The sequence below is a fragment of the Cyprinus carpio genome, chromosome B19 (genome assembly GCF_018340385.1).
Source record: "Cyprinus carpio isolate SPL01 chromosome B19, ASM1834038v1, whole genome shotgun sequence".
Lineage (NCBI taxonomy): Eukaryota > Metazoa > Chordata > Actinopteri > Cypriniformes > Cyprinidae > Cyprinus > Cyprinus carpio.
Window position 1 is genome coordinate 10821830 of NC_056615.1, and position 18201 is coordinate 10840030.

General features: G+C 38.6%; 1 protein-coding gene across 1 annotated transcript; it reads left to right on the top strand.

Moving 5' to 3' along the window:
* The first annotated feature begins 33 nt into the window (after nucleotides 1-33).
* Nucleotides 34-11925, top strand: LOC109112213 (peroxisome biogenesis factor 1-like). The gene is made up of 24 exons (XM_042744999.1): nucleotides 34-682; nucleotides 801-941; nucleotides 1187-1270; nucleotides 2375-2489; nucleotides 2581-3260; nucleotides 4200-4319; nucleotides 4405-4528; nucleotides 4610-4710; nucleotides 4790-4881; nucleotides 5015-5147; nucleotides 5281-5377; nucleotides 5489-5659; nucleotides 5753-5907; nucleotides 7330-7516; nucleotides 7593-7753; nucleotides 7896-8030; nucleotides 8127-8191; nucleotides 8279-8421; nucleotides 9228-9331; nucleotides 9452-9628; nucleotides 10003-10221; nucleotides 10388-10582; nucleotides 11220-11350; nucleotides 11483-11925. Exons 1-24 carry the CDS (start codon nucleotides 575-577, stop codon nucleotides 11565-11567), a joined length of 3723 nt encoding a protein of 1240 aa, XP_042600933.1. The 5' UTR covers nucleotides 34-574; the 3' UTR covers nucleotides 11568-11925.
* The last annotated feature ends 6276 nt before the right edge of the window (nucleotides 11926-18201 follow it).

The following is an 18201-nucleotide window of genomic DNA, read 5'->3' on the forward strand; positions in this document are numbered from 1 at the left end:
TGCCATGACCGCTTATTATAGGAAACTGGAGCTTCTTTATTCTTAAATTAACTTATAAAAATAGACAGTCGTGGGTCGCGGTTTTAGTGCTCATTTCAAGGATACAACCGTAGTTTGAGAGTGCTACGGTTGGTCCCCTCTATCACAACACAAATAACAACTAGTAGCAGTTATTACTCCACCCGCCGTATCCAGCTGAACTCGATATAATATCATTAGTCATTTTTAAGTCAATACAAGCTCGTCCTCTAGGTTCAACGACGCGTAAAAAAAAACTATAAATAACATATAAAAAAAATAGCTTGGACATTTTGTTGTGAGTGGTCTCCTGATTTTGGGGTTTGTTTAATTATTCTGTGTTGCTTGTTTTTTCAAGTGAAATCTGGCAACACGGCGAGACGGAGCTAATCGAAGATGTTCGTTCTAACAGCAACTGATCGCACACTCCATGTGATGATAAAGTCTGACGTGCAATTCAGATTGACAGTTTTGGCATGCTCGCTTTAATACCACAGATTAATTGAAATAAGGGATCATCTGTAGTAGAAGAGGGGTATCTGCAGCCTCGCAGGAAATGTTGGGAAGCCAAGGGATTCAACCTGTCACGCTAGTCTTCAATAACTCCAAGAACTGCTTTCTTCAGCTGTCATCACACTTCGCCACTCATCTCTGTCTTCATGAGGTTTGTATCCAGCTAGCTGCTGCCAGTTACTAGTACTGTACGCAGTACTGTGTGATTCTCTTCCATCAAATTCAAAGTGCTGAAAGTTTTGAGTCATGCCCCACTAATGTGATGTCAGAACCAGATCCTGGAGCTGTCATGGGGTGTTTCTGCACCCGTGTTCCTCAGCTGGACCAGGTCCAGGTCTTCAGGTCCAGAGGACAGAGTTGAGATCAGCAGACAACTGGGAGAGAGACTTGGGCTCAAGGAGGGAGAACAGGTTTGTCATCCTAATCAATGGAAACCAAAACTGTTTTGTTACCAACCTTCATCTCAAGATTACTTAAAACTATTTAAACCAGACAAAACATCCATTCAAATGAACAAATTAACTACACATGAAGATTTTTACTTGTTTTAGTTTAGTTTTTGTCTTGAAAAACCTGGATTTATGAGGAAGGCTAATTTTAAAAGTGTGGCTAAAAGGTTAGGAGCACTGAAGCAGATGTGTGTGCTGTGTTGTAGGGGTACCTGCGGCCGTGTCATCAGGTGCAGTCAGTGCAGCAGGTGTTCGTAGAGCCTCTGTCTCCAGATGACTGGGAGATCCTGGTGAGTTCACCATCGCATCCTTTACCTCAGTCTTCAGTCCATTTAGCTGATATATAGTGATGTATGTCCTTTAAAATTGGTGTATGCAAATTTCCAATGTTGGTATATTTTTCTTATTTTTCATATTCATTTATACACTATATTTTTTATGAGTTATTCTTTATGATTCTTTTATTTTTATACTCCACATGATATTCATATTACTGTGTCATATTACTGTTTTATGTTACTCATATACTCAAGTATTATACATTTATTCTCTTTTATTGTTTTCTATTCCATTTATACTGATATTCCGTTGACATAGTAAACCATCAACATGTAAAGGTACATCTTATGATTAGAAAGTGTTTTTAGGATGATGGGAAAAAAAATATTATATATATATATATATATGCAAGGATGTTTTGCTAAATTTGTCTTCTCGGTTTTTCTCGGGACTAAGTGTTCTTAGTGTAAAAAAACACTAAAACCACAGCCCCATCTTTATTTTTATCTGATCTTATCTATTGTCATGTCAATGCGACCAAGCCTAATTAAAGTGATGGAAAATAGTCGTAAATGGAGCATCTGGCGTTTATTGATTAGACATAAACATCTCATGATGTTGTAAGAGGATGTAAGTCTCTAGTATATATATTAGTCCAACTGGCTTTTAAAAAGCTCCAAAAAAGCTTTTTCCATGCTCCAAAGGCCTTTGTCTTTTGACTTCTGAAGATTATTATACGTAGATTTTAGATTACTCTCTTAAAATTTTTGCAGAATATACTCAGTTTGGAGTTTATATTATTTTTTACTTTTTTCCTTTTATTAATACATTTTTATTATTATTATTATTATTATCATCTGTAATTATCTGTTATCATTCATGAATTTATTTTCAGTAAATTACAGTTTTGTCTGCCTGGATCTCTCCGTGTTCTACTTGCATCAAAATGCATATAATTAAAAATTCACTGCCACCTTGCATTCATGTCTGGCTCCATTCTGATATGTAATTTTTTTCTCTCTGATCCTGATTAATTTGAGAATTCATCGGATTACAGAAGTAAAATGGGTTGTGAATGTCTTTTCTGTTTAATATCTGATTGAACTTTGTTCCAGGAGCTGCACAGCCTGGCTCTGGAGCAGCGACTCCTGGATCAAATCCGAGTGGTCTTCAGTGAGGGTGTTTTTCCTGTGTGGGTGGACCAGCACACTGTCATCTATATCAGGATAGGTCAGTCAGCCCTATTTTTTAAAGGCATGTCATACAGGAGTTGTTGCTGGGTATGAACTGATCTTTTCACACTAATGATTCTGTTTTTTAGCATCCCTCTCTCCATCTGTTCCATTCGGCCGACTGGAGCAGTTCACTGAGCTTGTTGTCTCCCCAAAACTACATCCAGGAGGTGAACAATTGCTCCACACTCGATCACAAGAGCCAAGCCAATATCTACAACACCAGAGCATCGATGTCACGTCTTCCCCCAGCTCAGTCGTCCATCAGGATCCCTTCAGTGATCATCTGGAGAGTCAGAATGAAGGACATTGGGGAGGAATAGCTGATCTGAAAAGCCTGGTTAGATACATGTTTACAGGAGGATTTGAGCCTGCAAAAGAGAACGTCGCAGTTCCCACAATTCCCACCATCCTGAAAGACTGTATCCTCCGGACCTGTGGAACCCCTCCTAGGTCTGTCAGCCATCTAGGCTCATGTCACGGAGACGTTCATATACTGCCATGGAACCTGCAAGAGAACTGGAATCCAGGGCAGTCTGCACTAACATACGGCAGGCTTTCAAAGATCCTTTCTCCTAAAGAACTCAGGGAGAAAGTCAAGCAGGCCATGGAGAAGAAGAAGAGCAGAGATGGACCTCACAAAGGGAACGACAAAGAGGAACATAAGGAGAACGTTGTTGTGGTTAGAATGCTTTGTCACAATATAAAAAGGCTGCAGGAGGACCAGAAATTCAATAAATGTGAAGACATTTACTCTGGGAGAGTTTGGGTAAGTTATTCCATTCAAGTTCTGTTTTAATGTTTCACAGAAATATTCTTTATCACCATAATTTCTAGGGATGGGACTTTTTCACTCCGGCCAGTAGAGACCACCTAATAATCAACCAGAGCAACATAGTAATTGTATAACAATGTGACAAAAACAATGTGACAAAAACCTTAGCAACCATCTGGCAATGCCCTGTTAAAATCATTATTGTTTTAAAATTATTTTAATGTATTTATATTATTATTTCAAAATATTAAGTATTTTTAATTAGGTTGGCACTGATGGCCTCGTGGGCAGTGCACTGACTTCTACCGCCATTGCGATTTGGGTGTCCCAAGTTCCAGCCCCCTCTCCCTCACCCACTTTGCTTCCTGTCGACCTATACTGTCCTATCTAAATAAAGGCATAAAACGCCTCAAAAAAAAAAAAAAAAAAATTACAAATAGGAACTGTCCCAGTATCAGTAGTCTGATCTAGCAAATCTATGAATATCCACATACAGACAGAGATGAACATCAATACCAAATTGGTTATCATCCTATATTTTTTTCCATTTATTTGTACCTGTTGTATATACATTTCTAAAATGTTTACATTAAATTATTGAACATAAATGATATCTGCAATACATTTATTCAATTCAAGTTTATTTGTATAGCGCTTTTTACAATACAAATGGTTGCAAAGCAACTTTACAGAAAATTAAGTTTCTACAATATTTATGTCAGTTCTGTTTACCCTAAGGGGGTTATCGTTGCTCTCCCTGCTCTCATCCATGCTAGTCCAAACTGTATGCTAATTGTCAATCATCTTTGATGATAGTGGTCTTGACAGAACCTTTGTGTATACGTACAACTCTTATAAAAAAATTGAAAAAATATAGGCTAATTTTGTGTATCTCTAGAAAAAATGAGGTTACCTTTTTTGTTGTTGTTGCAGATCCCAAAGGTGCTGCAGAGGCGTTTGAGTATAGACCCTCGATCGGCTGTGAGGATTCAGCCTTTGAAATCAATGCCAAGAGTTGCAGAAGCAGTCATGGTGCAACCATTAAAACCACTGGTATGTTTCTCTTTCAGACTTAATGCTTTATGTTGTTAGATAAGGAAAGTATTGTATTGTAAACTTATTTCCTTTCTGTTTGCAGGCAGAGAGTGAAAAAGAAGAAGATATTCAGACTGCATTCCTCAACTGGTTACACGCTCAGAGCCATCAGCCTTTGAGCTGTCTGACAGGCCGTACTAACGTCATTCTCTTACCCTGTGCTGAAGGTGTGAGGAAGAACCGTCAGAATATATGTTTTCAATCATATTACTATTATTGCAGACTAACCTGGGTTTCTCTCTTCTCAGGAAAAGAGGAGTTTGTCTTGACTGTGCTGAAACCAGAGCAACAGCAAGAGGATGAAATGTTCTTTCTATCAACCAGTTTACTAAAGAAAACAAATGTGCAGGTATAAAGTCACATATCATTTTTAGAGATTATTTTTTCTTCTCCTGCCTTCCCAACAATCCAGCTCAATCTCTGTTTAGACTGTCAGAGAGCCGCGTGATTCTGACCACAGCGGCTCTGATAATGATAAGGAAGATCCACATCTTGGCTTTCCCTGCCTCAGCTCTCTTGGGTATGCTTGCATTTGTTTTCCAAAACTGGAAATATCAAAGTATTTTTTAATATCCTTGGCAGCAAACAAGATTCACTTTCTGATGAGTCGGTGTGGCCTTTCTTTGTTGTTTGCGATTGTTGAATCTGCTCAGTGGGGTAGAGGACATCAGCAGGTCGGCTTTCGAGCACATCTCTCACGCTCTAATGGGAGGTCCTCTCTCGCGTGAACTGGTCTCCACAGGACGGGGACTGAGGGGCGGAGCTCTGCTCATCACAGGTGCAAAGGTAACCTTCAGACATGTATGCCACAGTCCTTTTTATTTGGACAATAAGATAACAAACAAATATTATGAAAGTAAAGAATGAATAAAAAGATAGTACAAGGTATCTGTGATAAATTTCCTGCATTTCTCCACAGGGCAGTGGAAAATCTTCTCTCTCCAGAGCACTGTGTCGAAAGGCCAGTGAACAGCTGGATGCCCATGTTCAAGTTGTGTACTGCAAGACACTGAAAGGTAGGCAAGAAAATTAGATTGACCAGTTTTGCTGTGTATTCCAGTTTAACATGCAAGAATTTTGTCTATTATTTACATCAAATTTCTTAATGTTATGAATGAAATTCCTAGGTAAGAGAGCAGACACAATCAGACAGAGGCTGGAAGAGGTTTTCGAGCAGGCGGTCTGGAGACAGCCCTCAGTGGTACTGCTGGATGACCTTGATCACATGACCGGTGCCGCAACCTCACCTGAGCATGAGCATGGGCCAGAGGCATTACTGCGGCAGCACATCGCACAGAGTAAGTCATAATATCAGACATGCCTGACTCTACATCAGGTATCTCTGTAAGCAACCATCGGATTGACTCCTTCGCTCTGCATGTTCTCCTCAGGTCTGAGGGATTTGGTGGATGAGATGGTGGTGCGCTCCAGTCTCGTAGCTCTGATGGTCACAGCACAGAGTGAGCATGCCCTTCATCAGACTCTGACTGCGGTGCAGGGTTCACACTTCTTCCAAAGTTTCTGCAAGATCCAAACACCAGATCAGGTGGGTTTATGAAACTGCAGTCTAGGGCTGCATGGTTTGGGTAAAAAAATAAAATTGCATGTGTGTTTTTTTTTTTTTTTTAAATGGTGATTTAAAATGTGTGCTTTTTTAAAGTACAGAAAAGCTCTAGGTTTGATGTGCTTGGGAGTTTTTTTTTTTAAAAGAATTGTATAATTTTGGGATTATACAGTATATCAATATCAGGCCCGTAGCCAGCTATGAGGTCGCCGAGGTCCGGTCCTCTGTAAATCTTTCATGTTCAGAAATAAAATTTGTTCTCTGAATGACTAATTTGCTGTTAAACTCCTCATATGAATATCTGCATGACAAGTATAATTCAGTTTAGACAGTTTGCAAAATTTAAAATGTTTAGCGTCTGTGGTATGACAATGATCGCTGCGAGACGCTGCCGGAGTGAACAAGTCTTCTTGAGAGAGTTGGATCTCAGCGTGGGTGCAGCCTCTGTGTTGCCAGATCCAGCTATTATAAGCCTTTTTGGACTTGTCTTTTACACTTAATTTGACACTTTAGAAAGTTAATAAAGTAGGAAGTTGCAGTTTATGGTCAGCGATATTTTTATCTTTATCTTTATCTTTATCTTATTATAAAATAAAAATATATCTTACACCTATCTACACATATCATAATTATCTAATTCTAAGGACCAAGTGGATAGTTTATTTTTAATGGCATCCCGGATCGTGTCAGAGGATTGTTTAGAGGATTTTTTTTGTTGTTAATGAGGCACAGTGTTATGGAGAGTTCACAAAGAAACATTTGTTGAAAGATGAAGTGGTACTAGATCTGACTGCAGCTGTATCACAAACTGATTTCATAATACTTTGTCTGGAAATTACCGTTTTTTTATCATGTCAAAACACTCAAAACATGCAGGGGCTATGTGCTATGCTATGTAATGACGTTAGCCAATCATAACAGTGGCTGATTCCTGAGAAGCATTAAAGGGCCCGCCCCTTAAAACAGGTCATTTTAGAGAGAGGGTCAGAATTAGGGCTGAAAATAATTTTTCCACATATTTGTTTTTTGTGTGTGCAAAAACTTCATTAACATAAGTAAACCTCAAAGAACATATTAAAATAATAAAAATCCCATGACATGACCCCTTTAAAATTACAATACTAATATTGATGACTTTCAAGTCTCAATTTCAGTTTTATTTAAATTAATCATGCAGCACTACTGCAATCTAACAAAGAAATTTGGACTTGCATTCCCAGGTACAATGATCACTTTTTTTAAAAGAGTTACTGGTTTCGCTAGTAGATTTGCTTTGTTTGAGACATTTCTGTAATTTATGCCTATAGTCAAAAGTCTGACTACACAAGACTAGTTTTATTTTTACTTAGTGTTTTATTTCCCCACAGAAAATAGCTATTGTAATATGATGGTTTCTCCTTATAGGCTCAGAGGCTTGAGATTCTAAGGTCTTTAATAGCCAAAAAGAACTCCCAGGACTGTCAAACTACTCTTGACCTAGACATTGTTGCCAGAGAAACAGAAGGATTCATGCCACAAGACCTGAACCTGCTGCTCGAGAGGGCCATCCATGCCAACACTCTACACAGCAGGAACAATGGCAGCTCTGAAGGTGAGTGCTTAATCTAGTTTTATATCTTTCTAGGATTCAGCTGTTTTGCTGAAATCTAAGCTTCCTGCTTTCACAGATCTGAACTATAAGGACTTCAGACAGGCCCTTCAGGGCTTCACCCCACCCTCCCTCTGGGGGGCTCAGCTGCAGACTCCCAGCGGGGCTGGCATGGAGCGTATCGGGGGACTTCATCAGGCACGTCAGCTCCTGATGGACATCATACTGCTGCCAGCTAAGGTACAGCTGCCCCTGTGCACAATATGTGCATTTTAGTGGAAGACTAAAAATCCAATATATGTGCAAGAACAATTATCATAATAACTGGAAAAGTTCATTAGTCAAAAACTGTGTGTTGGAAGTAACAGTCTGTTGTGTCCAGTACCCACTGCTGTTCTCCAGTCTGCCCATGCGTCAGTGCTCTGGTGTGCTGCTCTATGGAGCTCCTGGCACAGGCAAGACGCTACTGGCTGGAGCTGTAGCCAAAGAGAGCGGCATGAACTTCATCAGCATCAAGGTAAGGGAATGTGTGTATACTTATATCTAAATAATGTACTGTATAATTTATAGTTATTTATATATATGTATTGTGATGCCATGTGTGTTTCTCCAGGGTCCTGAACTCCTCAGCAAGTATATTGGTGCCAGTGAACAGGCGGTTAGAGATGTGTTTCAGAGGTCTGTCCAAAGGCACAGTCTCTTTTGTATGATATATAGTAGCACTTCACTAGAGTCATCACTGAATGTGTGTCTGTGTCACTGCAGGGCTCAACAAGCTAAACCTTGCATACTGTTCTTTGATGAGTTTGATTCTCTGGCCCCTCGAAGGGGTCACGACAACACAGGGGTCACTGACCGTGTGGTTAATCAGCTGCTTACTCAGCTGGATGGAGTGGAAGGACTGACAGGTAATCAAATGTTTTTACAGGAACAGCTAGAAGGTTTTTCCGATTTGACCTGCTTTATGGTCTCAGTTTATTAATCTGTGTGCAAGTGGGTTGTTGACATACTGTATAACACATCCATGGACTTTTTTCCCCCAATCAACAGCAGATTTTAGGTTAAGGTTTACCTTCATGTTAGTCTCGTATGCTCACCAAAGTTGCATTTATTTGCTAAAAAATACAGTAAAAACAGTTAGATTGTTAAATATTATCACATTTAAAATAACTGTTTTATATGTTAAAATATAATAAAGCTTTCAAAAAGGATTAAAAATTAATCATCCTAAACCAGCCTAAACCATCCCACATTTTCCTGCATAATATTCTTCTTAAAAAATTATTAAAAATTATTAACCCTTTTCAAAACTATTAACCCTTTTCAACTCTTGATCAATTAACAATAATAATCAAAACAATTCAAAAGAACAATATTTATTTGAAATAGTAAAGACTCTTTTGTAATATTACAAAAACTCTGTCACTTTTGATCAATTTAAAGTTTCATAGTTTTTTGCTATTAATATACCTGTGGTTATTGCTTATAGCAACATCACTATCTGTATCAGTAAGAAAGATTAACCTAAAGTTGTTAATTTTGCTAAATTAATACATTTAATTCTAAATTTAAAAAATAAATTGTTTTGCCAAGCACTTCCTTACTGAGACCGTAGAGAAAAGCCAGTTTTCTGGAGTGCATTTTTGATCTTTAAAAGATTGCATTGTTGTATTCGTGAGATCTCTGAAATCACTACATAGTTTCTTATTTTTAGGGGTGTATGTGTTGGCTGCCACCAGTCGTCCTGACCTGATTGATCCTGCTCTTTTGAGACCCGGGCGACTGGACAAATCTCTCTACTGCCCTCCTCCTGATCAGGTCAGCATTGTGTCTGGCATACATCAGCTTAACCTCTTTATACCTGTAACGCCTACAGTGTCAATTTACTGATTTATCTGTGATTTTTTTTATTTATTTATAATTTTATATGTCCTTCAGGAGGCCCGGCTGGAGATCCTGCAGGCTTTGACTCATTCTGTGCCACTGGCTGCAGATGTGGACTTGGAGCAGATTGCTGTGGTGACAGAGCTGTTCACTGGAGCTGACCTAAAGGCCCTTCTCTATAACGCTCAGCTAGAGGCGATCCACAGCAGCCTGGGGCCCAACCTTCTCCATGTGTGTTACACACAAACTCAAACATGCACACTCATACAGATAAAATCCTAACCCCAAGATAAGCAGCTAACCTATATTAATTTTTCAGTGGCTGATAGCCATATCTAAAAATCAGCGGCCAGTGGTCAACATATATACTACTGTTCAAAATATTGTTTGTTTTTGAAAGAAGTCTCTTAATTTTACTAAGGCTGTATTTATTTGAACAGAAATACAAGAACAGTAATATTGTGACATAATTGCAATTTAAAATAACTGTTTTCTGTTTGAATATATGTTTTATATCTGTGATAGCAAAGCTGAATTTGTATCTTAGTACGTCAGTGGTACATTTTCAGCTTGCTTGTGAAGCAGACTCTGTCTGTGTTTTATAGGATCTGGGCTCGGGGTCAGACAGTGATGTCAGCCTCTCCTCCCTGATCTTCCTGAACCATAGCAGTGGGTCAGATGACTCCGCTGGGGAGGGGGACACAGGGCTGGTTCTGCTGAACCCCAGTGAACTCCCACCTGAGGACCCACGCCACAACATCTGGCGCCTTTACTTCGGAAGCTCCTTTGAGTCTGAACTGGACAACCAGTCTCTGTCTGAACTGGTGGGACACTAAATTTCCAAATGGACTTGTAATGGATTATTATTTACAATTATGTATAAATCACTGTTATAATATTTCAAGTGTCTTCTTAATGTAATTGATTATATGATTTAACACTTTTTGAGCTGCTTATGAGACTGTCACATTCGGTTTGCTCCGCTCCCAGAATTCTCAGTGCCTGTCTGGACCCAATTCAACCGCCCCCGACCTGACAGGGGCATCAGTGAGGGATCCAAACTCCTGTCATGCCCCAGTTTTTATGTCCTGCCTGCAGGACGGCTTTCAGGAACTGACCCATGAGCATTCAGAATGCCTAAGAGCAGAAGTCAACACTGTTAAGAACAGTTACCGCAGAAACCCGGTCAGTTACCTTTCTCACCCATCTTTCATCCATCCATTTTTTATATATCAAATTTCCTATCTATCCATTGTTACATCGATCTAGTCTTTTATCCATCTGCCATAAAAGTATATACATGTTGTATACATCTAGTTTTTTCTTCCAATTGCTGTTATATCCATTTTACCCATTTGCTATATTCCATCCATCCATCAGTCCAGTTTTGCCATCCATTGCTATGTTCTTCTAATTTTTCATCTATACATGCATCCATTAATGTATCCCTCTAGTTTTCTCATCTGTCCATCCATCCATTGCTAGTATAGTATCCCATTAGTTTAGGTTTTCCATCCACCTGTCCTTCCAACCCCATCCATCTATTGCTATATCCTTCTAGTTTTTCCATCATCCTTACATCCATTCATTGCTATATGCCTCAAGTTTTTCCCCCTATTCATCCATTCATCTGTACATTCATTCATCCACCCATTGATATACCCATCTAGATTTCCAAAACAAGCATGCATATATCCATCCCTTAGTAGTATCCCTATAGTTTTTCCATCCATCCACCAGAGGACTGTGTTAGAGTGTGTAGAAATGTATATTCACTATTCCTGCTCAGTAGATGAAATCTGCTGTTCTTCTGTGTTTATAGGATGAATCATCTTTGGTGCAGACTGGCTCCAGTAAGCCTGGCTCTGTCATATGCCAAACTCACCTGATCTCTGCTTTGGCTAACACCCGAGCATCTGTCAGCAGAGAAGACTGGAGGAGATACACTGAACTGTGAGTTACACATTTCACATACACCCTTCTGTGCTTCATTCACATAAATCACCTGAAATATAGTGTAACCACAGTCACACCACTGTATGCTAAATCACTTATTTGTGTTGGTTTTCTCCTTCTGTTATGCAGATATGAGTCTTTTGGAGCCTCAAAGGAAGGCAAGTCTCAGAGCACTGCTTTGTTTAAAGCAGGTCAGCGGGTGACATTGGCTTAATGAGAGCCTTGCATAAATTAATACAGCTCAGGGCATTAAGAAGGTGAAATATTTTTTTTGCCGAGATTCTTGTGTGTGATACGATCAACTTAGGTTTGTATCACATATTCATGGTTTTTCTACTTCTCTTGCAAATGCATACTTATGATGTTTTGGTTAAATAGAGGAATGTATCAAAATTTGACTTAAATTCAGTCACACTGAACAAATAACTTAAAGATAATTATGAAGTGATGTGATGTTTGCTAAATTTGCTAAGCTTCCGTAGGTCCAGAAAATAAAACAAAAAAAACAAATGAATATACATTAAATATGTAATTAACTTTTTAATAAATGACAATTATTCTGTGAATTATAATATGTTTCATTTCTCCAGTGCTTCTCATACATTGCACAAAAACATGACACAGTATAACTGGAAATGGTATCTGAAAGTAAATACCAATAGATTTATAATTAATTTTCTAATTTTTTTTTTTGTTACATCTACTGTTGTTGCTGTTTGTCTAGCATCCTCATGAAGTGATACTTACCATAACCTGCAGGTGGCAGTATATTCCTACTATCCAAGAGCCAATTTGGCATGTTGCAAAGTCCTTTATGGATACTTCTCAATCTGTATTCAAAGACCTCTGTGTCCTTCTCTTTGTAGAAGAGAAGAATCTTCTATTTCATCAGCCATAAGGGCCTCTAGCTTATTCTGTGGATAACTGACATCTGTAGACCCCCAGGATCTGAGTTCTTCCAAATTGATTTTTCAATTTTTTCATAGTCTTCAGTTCCCCTTAGCACATGCCCTGGAGCTACAGCTGTCTCAGCACGTTTGATAATCATTAACTTTTCCAGCACATTCTCAGTTTTGTCCTCATGTGAGCTGGATTTCCTTCTCACACATCATTGAACTAAATTCAGAGTTGCCGCAAGACACACCATGGCCTACACATATACAGCCTAATGCAGCACTTTCTGCTGAGTTAAATATAGCAGCCTTTGTTCTGGCCCCTGCTGTTAGTATTGTATGGGCTTGCGCTAAGGACCACGGGAGCACGGAAGACCTATTCAACCAAATCTCAGCCAAAACAGAGAAAACAAGTGACATCATGGACTCAGGATAGTGTCAGTGTGTAAATCTATATTAATAAATTGTGATTTTAATCCTCACTCCAAGTACAGCATTTACATAAAGGAAGAACAGTTCAGATGCCTTGTGGATCATGCAAAGAATTAGAAAAGCTAGCTATTCCTCCTCAGACTACCTGTTTTTCCTCAGTTTGTTCTTGATCTTTCCTCAAAATGCTTGTTGAAGCAAAATCTGCCTTTTGTGTCAGGAGGGTTGTGGGCCTATTTTTCTACCCTCAGCAGTTCCCTGATCTCTGAATTTTAACCCAGGCTTTGAAACAAAAGCCCAGTAGGCTACAGTCTGAAGGGAGCTCTTGTGCAAAACATGAGTGTGAAGATTCATTTTAACATATAGACGTCTTAGATTTATAAAATAAGGCCCTCTGGGTATAATATTAAATGACTGGTTCACCAATAAATGTAAATTCTGTCATCATTTACTCACCCTCATGTTGTTCCAAACCTGTAAATAATGCAAAACAAGATATTTTAAATAATGGATTTTAGGTGATAGTCAATTATTGACGTTAATCCTCAAAAATGTTACAAAATGAGTAGTAGTACATTAGCTTTATGTAAGTATTGAGTGAGCTGTTAGCTTTTATTGATAGTGAATTGAACTCCAGAACCGTCGGGCCTGTTTGCACCTGGTCATTTCATGCATTTTCGCCAAGCGGCAACCTTCCGGTCTCTCATCGACTGGCCGCGAGAGGCTGGCTCCAAAAGGTAGTCAGTCCCTTCTTGTTCTTCTTATAAAATTTGTGGCAAGCTAGATGTATCACCGGTGTATTACTGCCCTCCTCGGGTCATCTGGATACTCTGCTTAACCTTAAAATCCTTGCGTAAAGTCCAGTCATGTGCAAAAATTTGATCACAACTTTCATAGACTCATAATCCTTTGTGTTAAGGATAGATTTTACAGAAACATTTGTGACTCCACATTCAATTAACTTTGAAAACATGTGACGTCTTGCTGCATGATGAATGGAACACTCCATTATTACATGTCTCACAGTTTCTTGTCCACATCTACATCTGCCATCTGGATGTTTTCCAATCCTTGCTAACCCAAAGTTCAACGCACAATGGCCCAACCTTATTCTAGTTAAAACGACACTATCTTTTCTTCCTAACCTTCTAATCATAGAATGCCCTACTATTGGCTGAACAGAATAGTAATGTCTGCCTGTATATCCTTCATTACATTCTTTTTGCCATAATTTTATTGTTCTTTCTTGGATAACACTTTTACACTCAACCCTACCGTACATAACCTCCAACTCTACTTCACTTCTATTTACTGCCTTTCTTGCCATTTCATCTGCCTCTTCATTTCCCTGAACACCAATGTGAGCTGCCACCCAAAGAAATCCCACTATATTCCCCATTTTATTAACTCGATTAAGTGTTACTAATAATTCTTCCATTAAGTCTGACCTGGCTTCACTTTTCCTTCCCTTTAACGCCAAAAGCTGCAGTTAAGTCTGAACAAATGACTCTTTTCCCCGGTCCATTTTCCTCCACCCACTCCAAGGCCAATAAAATAGCCACCAGCTCTGCAGTAATGACTGACATATTATCTGCTAATCGTTTTCTATTCATTAAATTCAACTGAGAAATACTTATTCCTATTGCTGTTTTCCTACTTTTTAAATTCATTGAACCATCCGTAAATATCTGAACATAATCTGACCAGATTCTCTTTAAATGATTATAAACCATAACCACAGGATTACCTTCATCTTTCTTTATTTGATCTAAAATACTAAGGTCCATTTTAGAAACTGGCAGTAACCATGGAGGTACTGGAGGCCAAATAATTACTGGTGCAATCATAATATCATTCACTCCTATTTCCTGAGCTCTCTTACCTATTAAAGTCTTCCAACTCTCTCTTTTATTTCCATCCCTTCTCTGGAATTCCCAGTATTCCTCTAATAAAATCCTAGCAGGGTTAGAACAATTATGACTTCGTAACTTAGTCCAATAAAACAGAAATAATTTGTTTCGTTGGAGCTCTAATGTGGTCTCCTCCATTTCAATTAAAAAAGCATTAAGTGGAGTTGTACTCATTGCTCTACCACATATTCTCAATGCTTTTGCTTGAACTACTTCCAATTTCTTTTAAACAGATTCTGATGCTAATCTATATACCATGCAACCGTAATCAATATTAGCTCTAATAATTCCCCTATAAATCAGCATTAAACACTCTCTGCTTGCACCCCAATCCATTCCAACTAAACACCTTAAGGTATTAATAACCCTCACACTTTTTTTTATTTATGTGTTCTTTCCAAGTCATTCTTTCCTCAAACCAAACTCCTAAAAACTTAAATGATTTAACTCTTTCTATAGGACTGTTATAAATTCTTAAACTCTTATCTAAAAGGTTTCTCTTTAAACCAAATACAACATATTTAGATTTTGAGACTGAAATTCTAAAACCCCATTCCTCTGCCCATGCCTCTACTTTATTAATTGCTTGTTGTAATTGTTTATAAATATAATTTAAGTTCACCCTTTTTTCCAAACAGCCGCATGATCGGCAAATAATGCCATTCCAAAACCTCTATTTAACTTGCTAAAAATATCATTAATCATTACATTAAAAAACACTGGGCTAATAACATTTCCCTGAGGGGTTCCATTTTCCACATTTTCCTTACTGGACAGAGACCCATCTACTTTCACTTGAATGGTACGCTCCTTCAAAAAATTATTAATCCAATTTAGCATCCTACCTCTGATCCCTGCATCATACAACTTTATCATTAGGCCCTCTTTCCATACTGTATCAAAAGCTTTTTCAATGTCTAAAAACACACCTATGACAACTTCCTTATTTGCAATAGCTATTCTAATATCTAAATCTAACACTAGTATTGAGCCCATAGTAGATCTTCCCGTTCTAAAACCACTTTGATACGGAACTAAGAATTCTTGTTTCTCAAGCATATATACTAACCAATCTGTAACTATACGTTCCATTATCTTACATAAAACAGCTGTAAGAGCAATTGGACGATACAACTTAGAATCATCTGCATTTTCCCCCGGTTTTAATATTGGGACAATTGTTGCATGTTTCCATTCCTTTGGCAAAATACTGCATTCCCACTACATTAATTAATTTCAACACTTCCTCTAACACAACATTATCCAAATGTGAGTCAGTCCCCATAGACTCCTCATGTTAAAATGCCTAACTTTACAGCAGAAAAAAAAATGTGTTTAAAGCCTGGTACAAAAAGTGGTTTTGGTCTGTATAGCTAATTTTGCCCTTCATGACAACTGTGATGGGGGGTGATTTTTTTTATAACTCATCCATTTAAATTATATTAAGCCTTAAAGTTCTGCAGAATTAAGGGCATTGAGTGACATGTGGATTGTCGCTGCTGTCACCACCGTCGAGCTAGGTGGGCGTGGTTTCAGCAACCAGCTCCCGTCTCTTTGCCCATTTTCGATTATCCGGGAGTGACGCGCGGTGAAGCGCTGCCAAGATGGCGACGGCCCGCTTCGCCCACTTTGAGCTTCTAAAACGCTCTTCAGGAATCTGCGGGTGACATCACGGACACTACGTCCATGTTTTTATACAGTCTATGGTTTTTGCTGATTGATCAGATATCTATCTGATTTGTTAAAATGTTTCCATTTACACTTGGCCACATAAACGTGTCGTCGCAAAACGGATATAAATCCGATCTTAAATTCCCGCGCTATATTTAAATTTAACGAAGTTCACGTCAATGAAATCAAAACACAAAGGCCGCATTTGATTAAATATCAGCTCATTTCAAGAGAGCACGCGGCATCAGCACTGGAAAGATATGTGTGTCTTACTACTTTTAATGAAGATGATTGTGTGTTGACCATACGAACTTTAAAGTTTAATTCGCGGCAGTTTGCGCATCGGCTTGCTGCAGAGATGCTCAGCTAAGTACTTATCTGCGGCGGTGCATGTTGCATTAGTGCAGTCATATCTGACTATAACATGCCATATAGTTGCTCTCACACGTTTATTATTTTAACATTTTGGGAGGAGTAAAATCTACATATGTGGTTTCAACAACCAGATGCATTTACACTTGCCCAGTTCCGTCTGGAATGCAGCCCAGACAACTTCCTGAAGTGGTTTGAGTGATCGGATTTATATCTGTCTCGAATGCGTTTCGGAGGGCATTTACACCTGGTCTTTTCACAATCGGATAGCTATCCGATCAGACAAAACGCATGAAGTAACCAGGTGTAAACAGCCCCTAATTCATTCATCGGGTTATGGTTTTGGATCAGCTGACACGGTGAAAAGACACAAGCCGTTCGTTCACAAATAGCGCTATACTTCTCTCAGAGCATGACCATCGATAAATAATGACTTATAATTCGATCTGTTTGATCTGTGATTTCAGAAGTCATGTGGACATTTAACAACTTTAAGATTGCTTTTATTGGTGATTTTTCTATCTGTGTCTTGTCACCACTTTTTGGAATAGTATGAAAATTACATTTTGGAAAGACATTATTATTAATCTTTATCCATCAAAGACAAAGTCAGATGGGCTTTGGGACAACGCCACTAAATAACGGTAAGTAACATTATTGTCATTTTTGGATGCCCCTTTTTTTAGAAAATCATAGAGCCATTAATTTAGAGTCAATTGTAAAGTCGCTGTGAACAGTATCAGCCACTTAAAGGGATACTCCACCCCAAAATGAAAATTTTGTCATTAATCACTTACCCCCATGTCGTTCCAAACCTGTAAAGGCTCCATTCATCTTTGGAACACAATTTAAGATATTTATTAAGATACATGTATTTAGCTTTGATTTGAAATAAAAGAGTCAAGAGGCATTTATTTATCATTTGCATAGTTAACACTGGGGAAAACTGGGCATTGAAATGCTTGTGACGAGGCTCAGACATACATACAGTGACAATAACAGGATATAGACATAGACATAGACATAGACGTACGTGGAGGGCACTGAGATTTTGAGTGACTTCAGTGACCATAGGCAGAACAACAGACACAGACAGAGCATTACATACAAATAAGAGACGTAACAGATACAATAAGAGTAGACAGTGTTAAGAGTTATAAGTAGTCCTGAGGTACTAATATAAGATCATTGGGGTAGAGCAGTGTCTGAAATGTCATTGTAGAGTGTCGCAGAGCTACATGAAAGAAAATTAAAAGTGGCAGTGCAGATGCAATAAAAAAACTGCAGAGCAGCACACATTACGATTTTGTATTTCCGAGTAGAGCAATGTCCAAAATGTCATTGTAGAGTGTCACAGAGCTACATAAAGGAATATTAAAAAGTGGCAGTGCAAGTACAATAAAAGTAAACTTAAGAGCAGCATGTATTCCGGTTTTAGTTGGAGGATAGCTGGTTGTTAAGCAGTCTGATGGCTTGAAGATAGAAGCTGTTCTTCAGTCTGGTTGTCCGTGATCGGATGGATCTTAAGCGTCTGCCAGATGGCAGTGTGGCAAACAGGTGATGAGCAGGGTGA

Excerpts from the sequence above, each read along its gene's own strand:
- LOC109112213 (XM_042744999.1), top strand. The coding sequence starts at position 575 with ATGTTGGGAAGCCAAGGGATTCAACCTGTCACGCTAGTCTTCAATAAC. Across the intron at positions 7,517-7,592 it reads GAACAATGGCAGCTCTGAAG|ATCTGAACTATAAGGACTTC; the intron begins GTGAGTGCTTAA and ends CTGCTTTCACAG. Across the intron at positions 11,351-11,482 it reads TGGAGGAGATACACTGAACT|ATATGAGTCTTTTGGAGCCT; the intron begins GTGAGTTACACA and ends TCTGTTATGCAG.